Consider the following 18,131-nt stretch of genomic DNA (forward strand, 5'->3'; position numbering starts at 1 on the left):
GCAATTATGAATAAAACTGGTAGAAACATTCATATACAGGTTTTCGTTTGGATGTAAGTTTCAGCACTTAGGTAAATACCTAGGAATGTGGTAACTAGGTAAGGTGTTAAGTGTTTGACTTTATAGTAACTGCCAAACTCTCTTCCAAAGTGGCTGCACTGTTTTGTATTCCCACCAACAATGAATGGAAGCTCCTTTTGTTCTACACCATCAGCATTTGTGATTGTTTTTTGGGGGGAATGTGGTGGACCTTTTTTTCCAGTGCTGGGATTGAACTCCAAGCCCTTTTGTTTTTCAGATAGGGTCTTACTATGCTCAGGCTGGGCATCTTCCTGCCTCCACTAATTGAGTAGCTGGAATTAGTCATGTACCACCGTGCCTGGGTATGTTTCCGGGACATTGCATATATTCCCTGTACTGTTATTTTCCACCAGAGATGTTCACATTTTTTCCTTTGTGAGAAAGACAGTGTTTGAACTCCCAAGAAGCTAGGACAAGGAAAATACTGTTTTAGTTGGGCTGTGTAACAAGTTTAGTCCAGCCTCAGTTATATAGACTCTATGAAAGGACACCCCAACTTCATAAAATTTTTTATTATACAAGTTTCTCTCAAATTTCCCTCTCAAGTCATGTTTATAAGTTTTAATTAAGTTGATATACTAGCTGTAGTGAGAGATCTAACCTTTATCTCAAAGTCCTGTGCTCCAGGCTCCTCCACTAAACGATGCTCAGAGGAGAGTTTAAGCTGGATTATTTCTACATATTCTTCCAGATCTGAAATTCCGACTTTACTTTTTATGATGAGTACAGAGATGTATGGTTTGTTCTAACAATACAGTTCTGCTCATAATTCTGATTTGAGGTTGACTGATTAGGAACAGAAACTCTATGGAAATGTGTCATGGGATTTTTTTCAGATACTCAGCAAAATTTAAAGATTACCTGAAAAGTTCAGGATGCAAGACAAGCAAGCTTGAAGTGGCACAGCCGATGACCAGAAGCAACAACTCACTATGCAAAATGCAAAGTTTATTTTCTTAAATAAAATACCATATTCATATCTATACAAATAATTATTACAACCATTAAAATGTTACATTTAACAATAAAAATTTCAAAACTTTAAACAAGAGCATGGTTCGGAATATTCACACCCTAATACAACGCATTTGTAAAAAGATGTCAAAATAAACAGGGCCTATTCTTATTTACAACTGTAGGGCAATCCTGATCATATTATACATATCTGCTCTGATTCCATTACAAAACAGATTACTTACCATTAGAATTACAAACCAGCTAATTTACAGAAACAGGACACAGTGCACAGCAGATCCTGCTGGCTCGGTAATAGATACAAATATTACACTACTGAAGCACTAAGATTAGTTTTTTCCTGGTGACTGCCTTACAGTAAGCTTCTCACCCAGTGTATCTATAAATAATTTGTGAAGGTAATAATGTTCTCTTCAGGTTTTTCAACTTTTTTTAATACCAAAATGAAAAAATATCTATACATATATAACCTGCTGAAAGTGGAAGAATCGTCTTCACAGTAGCAACTGCAGCATCTCTAGCAACACTATCTGGTCCCTTTCGTCTTGGAAAAGCAACAGTTCAACTCCCTGTAAACTTTACTGCAATAATCAAGTCCGTGCCTCAGTGACCTTAAGGCAGGTTAGCAGGCAGGGAAAATCATTTACCAGAACAACCTCACAGGTGAAAATGATTTTAAGACTTCAGGGGTGGAAGAGGAGAGAGGTCTTACAAAAGTGAAGGGATTTAAATGGATCAAATTTTAAGTTCCTGTGCCACAGTTGTACAGCTGTACACACGACAGCCAAAAAAATGTAAAGATCATCTTTTTAAAAAAAAGTATTAGTTACAAATGAAGTTATCTTCTATATCTCATGAAATTTCTAGTGACAGATTATGCAGTCACCCAAAATAACATATTTGCATATTATGCCCAACATTCTCAACTCAAGGTGACTCGTTTATGAAGCATCTGACCATGTATGTGCTAGAAAAAGATTATCGTTGAGCTTACACATATCTAAACATCAGAATGTTGAATGACCACCACATACAAGCTGTGTTTAAAAAGAGTTTGGCTACTAACTAGTTTTTTTTCTTTTTTCAAAGATGGCTCAGAGAATAATAAGGCAGCAGTGAGGAACATCAGCTATAGCATGTCTTCTACAAGGTGCCTGACTACTCAGCACGTGCCGTCCGGGCTGGTCCTTCGCTGTAATGAGGAGTGGGCAAGGGATATGTTCCAATATCCAGTCTGTGGACCAGAGGCACAGTTTCAGGTAACGAGCAGTACCAGGGCCAAAGCAGGGGGACACAACTAGCAGCTCTGCGTTCAACAAGGTCCTCAATGCTTTCTCCCAACCTGTCTGGACAGCCTGTCTAAACATGGAGAACCCCACAGACTCTAGGAGAAACACTAAGTTTCACTCTAGTAGAAAGCAACAAAGGAAGAGTAGAATAAAGACAGTATAGTTAAGTCAAAAAAGGACCCTTTTTTGTAGAAGTTTGGAGAAGGGGGGTAAAAAAAAGGTAACAATCAGCCAAAAAGGCATGCGAAGAAATTAAGTTCTGCATTTAATTTGCATGTAAGTCCCATAAAATCACCACTGAGAGATTAACTCCACAGCAGTTTTTCTGGTCAGTGACTATTACTATTGCCCTCTGGGGGGTACATAGCCCTAGGCACATTCCCTCCTGGTAAAGGCAGCATTTATCTAAACAACAGAATTACAGGACTTCCAGGTTCATGAGGACACCCACTCAAAGCCATTTCATTTGGGCGCCACCTTCGCCCTTTCTTCATTCCACCATGGGGAAAAAACCAAGCCCACCAACCAAGGTCTAGAGCCAAATAGCACACTGAGCTATTATAGATCAAATTTAAACTAATGCTGCTTGGAGAAATTGTTGCCTCTCAGGAGAACAGGTGGCACAGTAATTCCCAAACCCAGAAAGTGGGACTCACTGATTTGGGAGTGTAACTACCATACACTGACCTACTGGGTGGTAGTCCCAAAAAATGTTTCCAGGCAAAGGAGTCACTATCCTACTAGGAGAAGACCAGGCTCCCTGTCACCTAAATGACACGAGGCAGATGGAAGAAAATATTTAAGTACTTATGCATCAAAGGAAAGATAAAGCTGACAAGATGCATATTATAAGTCTTTAACCTTTCTCAAAACTTTTAATTTTACTCTCACTAAAATATGTGCTTCTACATTTTTTGGAGTATCAGTTTTAGTCTCTCCATGAAATGGCTAATGTTAGAAGGCAAGAACAAGGAAATGAAGTATCTTTTAAATGATTTTATAATTGTGTATTTTAAGAAGGCTGATTTTGAAAAGTTGATCTCCATTGCAGGTCAGCATAACCCTGATATGTGACTGGAAAACTTCAAAATAACATTCCCTCCATTCCCTTCCCACAGCTCAGATATGTCAACACTTAGAAGTCATCATTGTGGAATTCTTGCACTTTACTTTAAAAAAAAATGCTATCTCTGGTATCCCAAGAGATCTTACAATAAAAAAAAAAAATTTCCCTGAAGTGGTATAAAACAACACATAAAGCTTCCTAAAACAATCTAGTTTCCAAAAAATTAAATATCAAAACGAATACATTTCCTGTGTTTAACAAATTCATTGAAAATTATGAAACATACTACAGAGAAATCCAGAATTTTCCACTTCATTAGAACTTACTGTAGAATGTTAAATGAACCACTTTAATTTTACATGATCAATAATGCTAAAAGAAAATGATTTAATCAATGACTCTCACAACTCAGACTTAACTTTGTGTTTCTAGAAGTTACAAAATGAATTGTAGAGATGGTTTTACTTTATAGAGTCATATGTAAGCAAGCTAAGAGTAACATTTACATTTATTATAACCAAATCTGACTACATTTTCTGCCTTTACCAAAAAATTGTAACTGGACATCACTAGGTACTATAGAACAATTTTCTCCCACAAACCATGTAGCTCTAATTATTAAACCTATTATCTAATTATGACTTAATCAATATTCATGCTGTTCAATCAAATAAGAGCACTATGGTATGAACACTTTCAGATTTGGGTCCATATATGAAATGACCGCTAACATACACATGAATTGTTTGTAAGGTAAGAGCCACATGTAAGCAGGAGCCCAATTACTTGTAGCTGGTCACATTTTTCTTTAGGTGGTCAGATCAGCCTGATACCAGTTAATATCCAAGTGTTATATTAATGGAATGAAAGCTCTGAGAAATACAAATGCTGTATCTGAACCTAGCTGAGCAGTAAAATACAACCAATGCTACAGAAATACCTGAAATTAACAAACTTTGAGAACTTTGCTTACAATGTTCAAATTGAGCTTCTCAGCTGGGGTGGTGGTGGGTACCTCTAGTCCTAGTTATTCCACAGGCAGAGGCTGGAGAACTGCCTGAGCCCAGGAGTTCAAGACTAGCCTGGGCAACATAGCAAGATTCAACTCTCAAAAGGAATTAAAAAAAAAAAAGTTTCTCCACAGCGTGTTGTCAGTTTCAAATATACCTAGCAATCCTTCCTTCAGAACTCAACAGCCACTGTCATGTGTAGATGTACCTGTGAGAGACCAGCTGAAAGACAGGAGGGAGGGAGAATGAATGACCAAATAGAAAACTGCCCTTCTTGAAGCTAGACGATTGGACCTACCAACTACACAGAAAAATCTGATTGTTAAAGCTTAAATATCAGTGAAGAGAATTAAAAAGCAAGTCACAGATCTTTTTCCTTCAATAAAAAGCTTTAACTGCCGTGTTTACCCACTGTCTTAAGTTCATGAAACTCTTCTATTAAATACTTCTCCAAAACCATTTTCACAGGAAAATGCACAGATTTCTCTTATTTACATAATTTTTCCCCCAAGAGGCTGCTTTGCTGGCAGCAGAAACATTGGTGAGAACAGTTGAAGAGGCACAAGTGACCCTTTCACTGAGTCTATAGAAGAGGTATTCACTGGTAACTGCTCTGACCAGTCCTTGGGAGGCTTTTTTAAGATGGAAAAAAATAAAAAAGTGCTGCTTTCTGCACTGTCTTGTCTATCAGAGCAACAGGACACTTTATGTGCACTTCTCCCTCCCCATTCCATTTTTGCCAGACTGTAACAACAAAGTCATGGGTTTAACAGGTTTAAGAAAATCAGCATATAGGTTTCTTTTTCCAGTTTTTAAAATTAAATATATGTGTTTTAAAATTATTAACTTCAGTTGGGGGGGAGGGGCTAAAAAAACCATCTACATCAAGTTTTTCTATTCTTTAGCAGGTCTCAATTTCCCACTTTCAGATGGCAGGCCTTTTTTTGCTCAAATTTATTTATTTGTTCTTAATCAACATAAGATATGTATTTATTGTGCATGTCATATTTTGAAGTATATATACACTGTGGAATAGTTAAGACCAAGTTATACTTTAAAATCTGTTTTCACATATACTCACATACATGTACACATGGACATACTTAAACCCTAAGTTTTTGAAGCACCATTTCACACCTGCCATCAAGAAAAATAACAAATTCATTTTCTCATTGTAATTGTTACTAAGGATAATGATGTGATACACAATGCCATATTTAAAATATAAGTATCAGTAAATGAAAATACCGAGAGCTTAAAACTCTGTTCAGAAATGTTTTAAAAGTAAGGCTCAAATAAATGTGTAGATTATAAATGTCCTGACATTTAAATGAATGGAAAAGAATTTATTTCAAGATCAAATACATAGAATGAAGAAAGAATATCAAATCAAAACTCAACAGATGAAATACTAACGGTTATCTGGGTCCGTGAAGAACTCCACAATGTAACTGCTTTTATCTTTATGGCCTGATGTAAAATGCAAGTACAGAATGGAGAACACTTATGCGCTCTACCGTTCAGCTTTCTATTTTTCAGGCTAAGTGTTTAAGGAAGACTTTTGTTTTAAAGGACCTTGGCACATTAGAGGATAACGTGGCTTCCTACTTTGAAGCCTAAGAAATAAAATTCAGCTAATTTATAAATAACTACAATTAAGAAAGAAGTCTCTACCCACACCAAATCTTGGGGATAAAAGCTGATTAAATAATTCATTTATTTGCTAACTCATTGAGTTTAACTATGGGCACTCAATTCAATATCAATTCAACACCTGCCATGGGTAAGGAATTGTTCCAGATGCTGACATCGGCTAGCATTCTGTTTTGTGCCATCATGTTCTATCAGGTTGCCTAGATTTTTGGATTGCAACTCAACTATCTATTTTACACACATTGTCAATAATCAAGTTGAAAGTTTCAGCCCCTACCGACCATCCAGAACATGCCAAGATCATCTCTTATCAACGTCCAGTTGATTAGTATTCAGGGAATATAATATTACAAATCAAACTTGGAAGTAAATCTGCTTTGAAGATAAAAAAGCACATGATGCAGTTAAAATTAAAAGATGGCTTCTCTCTGACAACCCAGTATTTGCATCATCTCTGCCACGGATTCCCTACAATCAGAAGCTAACTGAAAAATGATTTTACACACACACACACACACACACACTCTCTCTCGAAGCACATGTATGTTGAATGCACATACAAGTACACTTGTTATCTCACCCAATACCTTTACACTTAGTTCATCTGTATTTAAACAGCTGAACTGCAATCATGACCTAAAATATGGCTTATGTTGTGGGCGGGTCTGTTTGAGGATTGCTTAGAAGAGTCAGAGGCAGAGGAGTTCGCTATTGTAAGCAAAGGTGACATTGCTGAGCCATCAGGAAGAGCTGTTGCTATTTCTGGAAACAAAGATGTCATATTAAAGTTGGATAAGTGAGAGTTGGTCATGTGCATTGGTGGCATATCCGGGAGAAGAGGAAAACTAGGTTGAGCAAAGCCAACAGGTCTGGGAGGAGATAAAATTGATCCAAATCGGTTATTTAAACTTCCACTGTTTACTTTCTCTGTGCTAGGATTGGAGAACATTTGATTAGAAAAATAGGGGATCGATATATCATTGGACAGAGTAGGATGAGCAGGAGAATATGGGGGATAGAAGGAGGATAAAGTATTTTGGGGATCTACTGGAATGAGGGCTGGAGTTCGAGTGGCACTAGGCTGAGTAACCTGTGGAATGAAAGAAGTATTAGCATTTATTGGTGGATTCATGCCACCCTCAGGAATAAAAGGAAAACCAAAATTTTGTGACAGCGTATGCTGGTCAGGACCTGAATTGTCATTAGGTACTTGGGGACTATCAGGCATGAAACGAACAATACTTCCTCTCTTCTCTGTAGCAGGTTGTTGACGTCCAAGAATCATACTACCACTAGTAGAGAGAGGAAGATGGGGAAGACTTGGATCAAAGACATTACTGTGCCTTTGGTTTCCAGAGCGATTCCTTTCAGGCTGACGAATTTTGGAACCACTGCTGTCTTGCATGGGATGCCTTGATCTCTGGGGAACTGAAGAGTTAGCTTGACGTACAGGAGGCCCTTGGTCAGCATTTCCATGAGACACAGATGGGTGTGGCAAAGCTGGCCTTGCAACCCCGTGCATATTGGTTGTGACAGGAGGGTTCATGTGGCCCTTGGTCCCATGACTATCAGTAATCCTCATGGGATTGGACTTCTGTACAGAAACATTGGGACTTGTGTTTCGACCTTGAATATCTCCAGAAGAAGAAGAACTTGAAAAAGGAATATTCAAGGTGTTGTTCCTGGTGTTAATTGCACCTAAAGACATGTCACAACTTTCCCTATTCTGACTCTCACTCTCTCTTCTAATATGAACATTTTCATGAGTTGGTGGACAATTATATTCAATTGCAGAAGATGGACCACACTGTGTATTCCTCTGATGCTCTGAGAGTGACCTCTGGCTCCCAATGACCTGATCACCAAGGTGAGGGGCAAGCAAACTCTGCATGAAACTTTGGTGACATGTATTTTCACTGTCCCTTGGTGGGATAGCATTCCCTGTTGGGATGCTCTGAACTGGAGGATAAGGTAATCTCTTTTGACGGTCGATTGGTGGTGGGCCAGTGTTTTGACTAATTCGAAAAGCCTGGGACTGCATATTCCTCAACGATGATACAGGGTTACCTATTTCATTATTTCTTGAAGACTGTACTTCAAAATTACCCTGGGACTGCTGACTGGCTCCACTTGGCTTAAATGTCTGACAATCAGAAAGGCGGATATCTGCAGCAACAGTGTGGTCCACACGACCCTGCATACTATGAATAGCCACGCTCTTATTTCTGGGAACGTCAAGATAGCTTCTCATTTCAAGTTGATCCGAAACTCTGGAACCCTGAATCGATATACCCATTCTCTGCTCTGAATTAGAAGATGTCTTTCCAATGAGTGCCTCAGCAGAGTAACTTGAAACTCGATTTCTCTCTGGCCTGTGTGGAGTACAGGCCATGTCTGAAGGTCTAGTCACAATACTTGGTTGCGACACCATTTGCTGCTCTAAGCCTCTTGATGGCAAAAGTCTCTGCATTGGATTATGCCCAGATACATGTTCTGAAGAAACCCCAGAACCTGGCTGTCTGCTTCCAACATCTTGCTGCTGGTGCATAATATCTTGACTGAGATGGTTCTGGGGATGGCTATGGTGGTTCCGACTACTTGAAGGGTTTTCACAGCTCTTCTCTGGCTGGGAACTTCCAAAGTGTTGCTGCATCTGTTGCTGCATCTGTTGATGGTGGGGATGTGGCTGACCACTTTTGGGTCGGGACTGGTCGGTTGCATGGTGCTTTGGTTGTAGGGAAAGCTGAGAGGCCTGAGTGCCCTGGACGAGATTCCTCTTTTTCTGCAACTGAACTTCTTGTTGTAGAGTTCTCTGTTGGTGCACGCTGTGGGGCTGGGAGTGGACAGCACTCTCTGCATGAGATACATGATGCTGTAGTTGATACAAGTGATGCCTCTCTCTTAACTGCCCTGCTTGCTGCTGTTGCTGCTGCTGCTTGATATACAGATGGTTACTGTGAAGGTGAGAGACCCCTTGAGCTGGAACATGCTGCTGCAGGGCCTGCAGATGTTGATTTGCCTGGGTTTGTTGTTGCTGCTGCTGCTGCTCAGCAACCGAAGGCTGAGAACTACACTGAACTTCAGTTTGCCTCAAAGTAGGAGTCACAAAGTTGTTACCAGGTGGAAATAATCGTGTGAGGCCCTCTCCATGTGTTGAGCTGCTGACAGGCACAACTGAGTTTGAAGAGTTGGGAGGGATTTGACTAACTATCATCTGAGTTTGATCAGAAATGCTGTCTGGAGTTCGGCTCATCAAAGGCATACTTTCAAGCCTGAGGGGGGCTGGCTGACAATGCTTTTGACGTTTGGCTGAAGATAGTAAGAGATCATCCTGGACAGTGCGCTTAGCAGAATCTTTACGGCTTTCATGACTTGCTTTTAAGAGGGGCTCTTGAATCTGTGAATTTGGTATGGTAGTAGACATAGTATCTAGCTGTTCTTGGGAATACTCTGTCATCAGAGATGGTCCAGGAGGCTGGCTGCCATAGGAGCTGGATGAAACAGTAAGATTAACTGTTGTGGGAATAGTTGCTTGCTCTGAAGTTTGGGCTAACCCTGCACAGCTGACCAGAGGATGGCTGATGCTGCTCTGATGGATAAGATTATTTACACTTAAGCTGGTGAGGCTTGGTGGCTGAGAAGCTGAAACCTGTAAGGAGGCATTTGATGTTTTAATTCCTAGAGAACAACTTGGTTTTTCAAGGGGCCGATCCACTGTTACTTCAACTGAATCCTGAGAGTCAAATTCATTTGGTGTTGCTTCTGCATGCCCTGTGCCATTCTCTTTAGGGATCTGTGATTTGAAAGGCTGATCTCCCTCCAAAGATGATGTTTCGGAAGGCTTTGAAGTAACTTCCCTTGTATCAGCCTGGATGCCAACCCTTCCCTTCTCAATGTTCTCCTGGTCAAAAATGGCTCTTGCTGCAAGAGCTACTATATCAGTTTGTTCTGCAAAGGTACAGCTATCACACGTATTAGTTGTCACACTGCTGGTCACATCTTCCCTAGCTGTTTCAGGAAGCATGGATGCAACTGAGAAACTCCGACTACTGCCAGAGCTGGTTGACATGGGAGAGTCGGCCTGCCTACTGGTGAGCAAAGAACCATTAATAACTTCCTGATCGGGGAGGCAGGGATGATGCTGTGGTGGATTTCTATCATCGTTGTTCATCAGTAATAGTTCCTGTTTGGGATGTAAATCGACACTGGAATCAACTATCTTAGAAGTTTCTGAAGGAAAATCAGGATGATCCATCTGGATAGAAAGAGATGATTTCTGAAGGTCTTTTTCTTTAGTAAGATCAGACAGCAATGTAGTTAGACCCTGTCCCTTTAAGAGACCTGCAGTTTGCATTGTGTCTGGTGAGTCTTTCTGGACCTGGCAAGGTTCTGTGACGATTTCTACCTCAGAAACACAGTCAGTACTTGTAGTGCTTGTGGTGGATGACAAACCAGAAACCTGAGAAACAAAAATCTGAGGATCATTTGGAGATGGAATTAGCACATTGGCTGAAGCACAGGACTTGGTAGTATCTGACAACACACTAGTTGGTTTATCCTGAGATGTCTCTTGTTGCAAAACAGGGGTAGAATCTTTGGATTTTGCTGGGCCCACTGAAAAACGTTCACTTGTTTCAGATTCTTGGGAGGGTGAGCTAGACTCTTCCTCTGACTTGGATTTGGACACAGACTCAGGAATTATGGACTCAGAATTTAGAACGTCCAAAGAATGTGAAGCAGAAACACTATTTGCCTGGGACACAGCAACAGATGGTAGGACAACAGGGAGGCTTTCCAGCAGTCCGTCACTAGATGATGGCTCTCCTGAGCCTTCGGTGCTAGGGCACTCTAACTTGCCCACATCTCTGCCTGGATTCAGGGGGCACGCTGGTTTGTTAGCTGCTAAGTATTTCTTGGCACCTGGCTTCTTATTTAATCTTTTTGACTTCACAGTAGGTGGCAAACAAGGGACAGTGTTCATTGAGGAAGTGGTCACAAGACTGTAAGTACTGGGTAGCATGGCTGAATTATCTGTCGTCATGGGAGGTGCTACAGTTGTTGTTAGTGAAACACAGTTAGCTGGGGTGGTTTGACTATTTGCAGCAGTTTGAGGATTGGAAGGCTGGCTAATGGACAGTTGTACACAGCTTTGCCCAGCCATCTGTGATATGCTTTGATTGAGGCTGGCCAAAGCACCAAATGTATTCAGGGCAACATTGGTATTTGGATCTTCGCTGGTGGTGGGTTGAATAATTTGCATAGGGGTTTGATTTGTAGTTCCTGATGAAGACATCATAGGCTGCAAAGCAAAGAGCTGTCCATTTAAGGAAATGGTTTGAGGCTGTTGTTGGTTTGACATGGTAACAGAAAAAGTTTGTGTTGAATTAGATGTGGATAAAGATGAAGGTCTTGGTAATATGTGGACAAGATGCTTTCCTCCAAAAGTCTGGGGAGTTGAAACATTTTGCAGTGAATTATGAGACCCTATTATAGCACTGGCTCCATTGACAGGGAGTCGAACAGAACCAGGAGGGGGAGCAGAGAGGAGTGGCAATGGATTCTGGTTAGCTGCCTGTATGATGACAATCTGTTGACCTACTGTCTGGCTGGGAACCTCTGCCCTCATCACTGTTGGACATGGGGTCGTGCTAGGTGGCTGAAGAATGATAACATTTTGGTTAGCTGGAGCTGCATTGACAGCTGACCCAACTGGCTGAGCCATCTGAATCACTTGCATTGCTGAATTCAGTGGAAGGATATTTTTTGGAGGCTGAGCTTTAACTTGTGGCTGGGCAATTAGTGGCTGCATAGGTAAAGATGAACAAGAAGGCAAGGTTACCACTACTTGCTCAACTGGCTGCCCATCTGCTGGAAGGGAATTATTTAAACTGATGCCTGTAGTCACATGTCTACTGTGGTTTCCTGTGGTAGGGCTGGTACCAGACTCACTTAATACTGGAGTCACAGTGGAAGATGGTGTCTGGCTTAAGGGCTGAATAGTGTTTCCTGCCAGTTGCAAAGTAGTCCATGTTGTCTGTGTGTTTCCAGCTGAAGAAATTCGAGTAAGGCTACTAATATTTTTCAAATCTGAAGCACTAACACTTGAAGAAGGCAAAGAACAAGAAAGAGTCCAACCACTTTCCAAAGCATTTGCAGAAAGAGTGCTTATTGCAGTGGTGGTCTTTCCTACTCCAGGGACAGATGGTGCAACCACTGAGGTTGTACTTGTCGAGTCAGTGCTCTTGTTAATGCTCACTGGAGAAGAATCACCTGTAGATCTGGGAAGCTGGGAGCAGACTGTGGTGGTAACTGCAACAACAAAGGTGCTTTGCAAATCACCTCTGAAGTCCTGTTTGCTCAGGCAGGACTTTGTTCCATGGTGCACTTTAGTGGCAGTTGTTGAGCTGCTGGGGGGGAAGCTTATAGCACAAGGGGCTGTTTGCTTTGATAATTTGGGGTTCTCTTGCCCACTGTTATTTTCGGAATCATTTTGATCATTTAGACATGTGTGCAAGGAATGATGTTGGTGAGGTTCAGGCCCAACTGAAACAGCAATTAGTGAGCCACCAGTGGTACCGAGCACACTTGATTCACTTTCAGAGGTGGCAAGCTCAAGAAAATTTTGAGTAGAAATTGTAGCAGGAAGACAAAGGGGAACAGGCTGGTTGGCAGCCAATGCAGAAACTGTGGTCTGATGCCACGGCTTGTTTTCAGAAGGGTAAACTCCAGAAATAGACACAGGAGTCACAAGATTGCAAGTCCTCTGTACTGGCACCACATTGGCGGTTTGTTTTTGTAAATTATGACCAACATTAAAGGTTATCCCCTGAACAGCTGTTCCCTGGCTGTTTCCACCAGGCTGACTCCCATTTGAATAAACAATGATATTTTTTTGGATCTGGTCACTCGGAATAACAACAGACACCTTTGAGTTTTTAAGGTTGCCTTTCCAGTGGATTGTGGGGTCATCATATAAGCATATATCATTTGCCTTCAGCAATTCAATATATCGGCCATTTTCTTTTTGGATTTCTTCTAGTTGTTTCCGAAGCTTTTTGATTTCTTCAGCTAAAATATTAGAAATAAAATTTTTAAATATTGGTGAATATCAGTATTTACAATAACTAAGAAAGAACTATGTACTAAGATACTGAATTCTAATTCTATCATTCTAAACACTTCAATTGAGAATCTTAAGCTCTTTGCTAATCCAAGTTTTTTCTTCTTTTTAGCAGGGTACCTTGAATCACTATCCCATCTTTTAAAAGTACGTATCTTTAAAGGCCAGCCATTGAAGAATCACAAAATTCACAATTCAAAACTTTCTAGTAGTGCAGCTACACAGGTGAAACCAGAGAAGGCATACTGATTTCAGGCTAACATGCTAGGAAAATCACATTGAATATCCATATAATACCATTCAAATGCTGAAACAGCTAATACAACTTGTGGAGGTAATAGACAGGCTCTTAGTTTCTTTTGTTTCTATTTTACCACTTGAAAAAGTGGAGACTGACAGGAAGGAGAACACATCAGAAGTCAAGAGGTAGAACACCCAGAGACCACGGGTAGTGCTGTGTCTCTGGTGGTAGGATCAAGGCAGGTACACTGCAAAGCATTGAAAGTGTGTGTTACATCCCTCTCCTTTCTAAGGGAGATAGCTTTACCCACAGGGTTGCTGGTTTTTATGCTAGGTAATTGTGTATAATCCATCTGCCTTGCCATAGTGGTAGATATTTTTATTTCTACCCCACCAAAGGCAGCCAATCCTCAATAGTAATTCCATTTCAACCAGGATGAGCTGAGACTAGTAGATCATTTTTCTCATTTAAACTAAGAAACAAAAGAAAGATGCCAATGTGCAACGGACATCAGAAATTAAAGAACAATCATGAACCAAATAATAATTGCCAGTGCTTTCACTTTTGCACATTTACTGCCTGGTACTTTTCATTCAGTGTCTCATTTAATAATATAATGACAATGATAGCAGCCAATAGTATCAAGCATGAACTATGTGCTAGGCTTTAGTATGTAAATGCTTTACCTGTATTATGGAAGAGATAAGATGGGAACTACCTATTATTATCATGATTTTTAGATGTGAGAATTGGATGGAAATAATTACATAGTTTGCCTAAAAGCAGCCAGGTGTTCCTATCATTATCCTCTTTTTAAGATAGGGTTACTGAGACTTGGAGAGGTTAAGTGGCTTAAGGCTACTGAGTGAGAAAATGGAGTGGAGACTCAAACCTAGGCGGGCCTGACTTCAAGGCCATTGCTGTGACTACTGTGCTGGACCACCGTGTGGACAAAGTAGTAGGGACAGGAAAAGATGATCAAGCAGATGCACAAAAAGAACTAGAGGAACAATGATCATGAAAGAGAATACAACATAGCCAAGCTTACACTGCTTCAGGTGCTGCCCCCAATCCCTGGCCGGACTGTTCAGCTTTTTCTGAACCCGAAACACCTGAAAAAATTTCAGTAGCTTCCCTTTTCCCTATGGTAACATAACTATCTCAGTCTATATGCTATGAAATTAAAGTAGCCTTCACTAGAGAAGCTTACGCATCATTATCAATTACTATTGTATTTAACTATCTGCCCACACCTAACACAAAAGCCTGGGCCACAAAAGACAGCTGAGTAGGAAAGGGGCAAGTCCTTATTTAACTAAAAGTAAAGAAAGAATTCTGAATGCTGACTTCCTGGGTATGCTTTCCAATATCCTTCCCACTCATTACAATAAGCACAGCCCAGCACTGCCTCTACCTTAGCAAATTCTGCCCTGTTTGTCTCCTTTTAAGGTGGACTACTGAGTTACCACAGAAAACTCTTTTTTCTGTTACCGGCACCAGTGCAGCTGATGATCAGAATATCCTCGTTTTTGTGCTCCAAATGGAAAAAATCCAAGCAGAGCACATGGATGAGGTAAGGTAGGATGAGGAAAGCGGAGTCAACCTGTTCTGCCAGGTGAGGGAAGGGACGCAGGAAAAGAGGGCACAGTGGGCACAGGTGGAGTCTGACAGCAGAGAGTGTGCTCTTCTTTTTTAGGTGCCTTTAAAACCTACACTACCCCATGGAAGGGCAGGCAGGCCCAGGAGATTCCCACCCAATAATGAATGAATGGGGAGGGACATGGGCAGTTCCTGGCAGGTGAGAGTGGTCTGGCCCATCCCTGGGCAACCTACATGAGCCCTCAACTTTTCCTACTTCTAGCCTGCCTCATTTCTGCTCTTGTCAGAGCCATAAATAAAGGCTTATTCAAACTGGCCTACCAGCCTAGCTTTACACTTTCCTGGTATATTTTTCTTTTCAGCCTCTCTCCAATGCTGGTGGAAAAACAGAATTCACTTGACAGTGTGAAAGTTACATCTAAAAAATCAAAAATCACTAAATGATCCAGCAGTTTGATGCACACACAGAATCAGTGTAAATAACTGTGATCCGAGTATTTTGGTTTTTTGAGTTGATGCACAGTTAAAACTTGGCATAGGCATAACCTATCTTGTTTTCAAATTGTACTGATCAGAACTCCTCCCTATATCCTCTTATAGGATTCCCCTAACTGCAAGATCCAACTGGAATAAAGGAGATTTGTTATTAATATCATGAGTTAGACAAATGTGAAATACACAGAAGAGTCCAAAATCAAAATTAATATTTTGCATACATAATCAAAATTATACATGCATGCAGGATTACAGTTGCTCAGAAAGGAGAGAGAAGAGTTAAACTAAAATGATTTTATTAGCAACACTATTCTCCCAGGACCCTTGAATGCAGGGACTTAATTTTTTCTGTTTACATTTTTGGGGAGGAAAGCCTTCTATACCCTAAAATAAATTTCATGGTAACAAAAATCCCTAAATATCTAACCAATATCAAAAAAGAATCTCTAAAGTTTTACCTTGTTCATTGTTTCCTCCATTAAGCAGAAGCTCATCATTTTGCCTTTTCAATTCTGTTATATATTTAAAGGCTTGGTCCAGGATCATATTCTTGCTCTGCCAAAGAAAATTAGCCATTTAAAAGTTTCACTGAAGGGTAAGAGCTTGCTAGAAGAAACATAAAGTTCTGGCTTTATCACATATATGCAATATGTAACTTTTCAGAGAAAAAAAATGTACCACGTTTAAAAGCTTCTACTGTTCATTTTACATTTACTAAATATCTACTGAATATGAACCATGAGCCAGGCACTGTTCTAGGCACTGGGATATTATAGTAAAACAGACAAAGTAATTGCCCTTGAAGAATATAAATATATATGTAAAATTAATAGGTGGTAATAAAATTACAGATACACCATAAGAATCAGTACAAAGAAAAATGAAGTAGGGTAAGGAAGGAGGTGCTAAAGTGATGGTGAAGGTTATTCTGTGTTAGGAACTGCAAGACTGTGTCCCTGTACTAAATTCCAATGTTGAAATCCTAATGCCAATGTGATGGTACTTGAAGCCTGGGTCTTTAAGAGGTAATTAGGTCATGAAGGTGGAACCTTCAGAACTAGTGCCCTTTAAGAAGAGATAGAGCAAGATGATCTTTCTGTCTCTCTACCAAGTGTGAATCTTGATCTTGGACTTCTCAGCCTCAAGAATAGTGAAAAGTGAGAATTTTTTTTTTTTTTTGAGTTAAAACCCTACACTTTGAGCCACTCCACCAGCCCTTTTTTGTGAAGAGCTTTTTGAGATAGGGTCTCATGAACTATTTTGCCCAGGCTGGCTTCGAAATGCAATGCTCCTGATCTCTGTCTCCTAAGTAGCTGGAACTATAGCCACCAGCACCCAGTCTAAATTTTTGTTGTTAAAGCCCCTCAGTCATTAGTGTTTTTGTTACAGCAGCCTGCATTAAAACACTCTGCTACAGTGTTTTGGTATAGAGACCTTGGAAAGGCCTCTCTGTAAGGTGGTACCTGAGCAAAACCCTAAAGGAGGTAAAAGGAAGCACACCCTTTGAATATATGAGGGAAGTGGTCTAGGGAGTAAGATCAGAAAGTAAAGGCCTTCACGCAGGGCTGGGCTTGGTGTGTCTGAGGACAGCAAGAAGATAAGCAGGGCCAGGGTAATGTACATCAGGAGGGGTGGTAGAAGAGGCCAAAGAGGGCCTTCAAGACCATTTAAAAATTTCAGATTGTAATATTATCTACTCTTTAACTACAACTATAAATTATCCTATATAATAGGTTGAAAAAGAAATGTCACTTGAGTTTTGGTGTCACGCTCTCAGTATATTCCACTTCTAAGTTTTTTCAAAAAGACTGAATTTTATATCAAAATATTCCTTTATATTTAATAATTAAAAAAACTTAAAACAAAATGCACATATGGCAAAAAAGTAAATATTATGAAGGGATACACACTGAAAAGTAATATACCATTGTGTTTTCGTACTCCAGATTCTGTTCCAGAGGCAACCACCATAAAGTTACTTTTATATCCTTCCTTTTAGAAGGATACATGATTTGTCAATACATGACAGTCTATATAAAAACCCACACAGAAGGATGCAATAAGCAATATGTTGTATCTATGTGCATGTGTGGTACTGGAGATCAAATCCTGGGCCTTGTGCATGCTAGGTAAACACTACCAGTGAGCTACATCCCCATCTCCATTTTGTACTCTTTAAAATTAGATATATCTTGTAGATACTTTCATGAAGCATTTAAAAGCTTAATTTTTTTTCTAATGGCTGTATTTTTTTTACTTACCAGTCTACCACTAACAAACAAAGTTATATCTGGTTTCTTCCTCTGGCCATTAAACATACGGCAGTGAACAATAATTTCTAATCCAGCATGTATACTACTGCATATCTCCAGTCTTTTATGAACAGCTCTTTTCATGTAGGAATCCACGGAAGTTAGTGCTTTAGTTCACCAAGCTTCACTTCTGGGTTCCTTACACCAAGTCACAACAGAGACCCAATATATAAACCCAGGAAACTCTTTACTTTCAAAAGAGAAAACTAATATTGTCCTTTCTTAACACAAGAATCCTAACATAAGAGGAATGTGATAATATCCAGCCACCTGTCCCTCTACTGTAGACA

The 18,131-nt window shown here is 40.1% G+C and overlaps 1 protein-coding gene across 10 annotated transcripts in view; it reads right to left on the minus strand.

The window, feature by feature from the left end:
- Window positions 1-1,012: 1,012 nt before the first annotated feature.
- The window catches only part of Usf3 (upstream transcription factor family member 3), a 50,266-nt gene continuing 33,147 nt past the window's right edge, over window positions 1,013-18,131 (minus strand). For all 10 annotated transcript variants that reach the window (XM_074073166.1, XM_020181956.2, XM_020181960.2 and 7 more), the window contains 2 exons: window positions 15,988-16,084; window positions 1,013-13,142 (listed from right to left, as the gene is read on the minus strand). In XM_074073166.1, coding sequence (XP_073929267.1) covers window positions 6,685-13,142; window positions 15,988-16,084 — 6,555 coding nt within the window. In that variant the 3' untranslated portion in view covers window positions 1,013-6,684. The remainder of the gene's footprint in view (window positions 13,143-15,987; window positions 16,085-18,131) is intronic.

This window comes from Castor canadensis, chromosome 5 (genome assembly GCF_047511655.1).
Source record: "Castor canadensis chromosome 5, mCasCan1.hap1v2, whole genome shotgun sequence".
Lineage (NCBI taxonomy): Eukaryota > Metazoa > Chordata > Mammalia > Rodentia > Castoridae > Castor > Castor canadensis.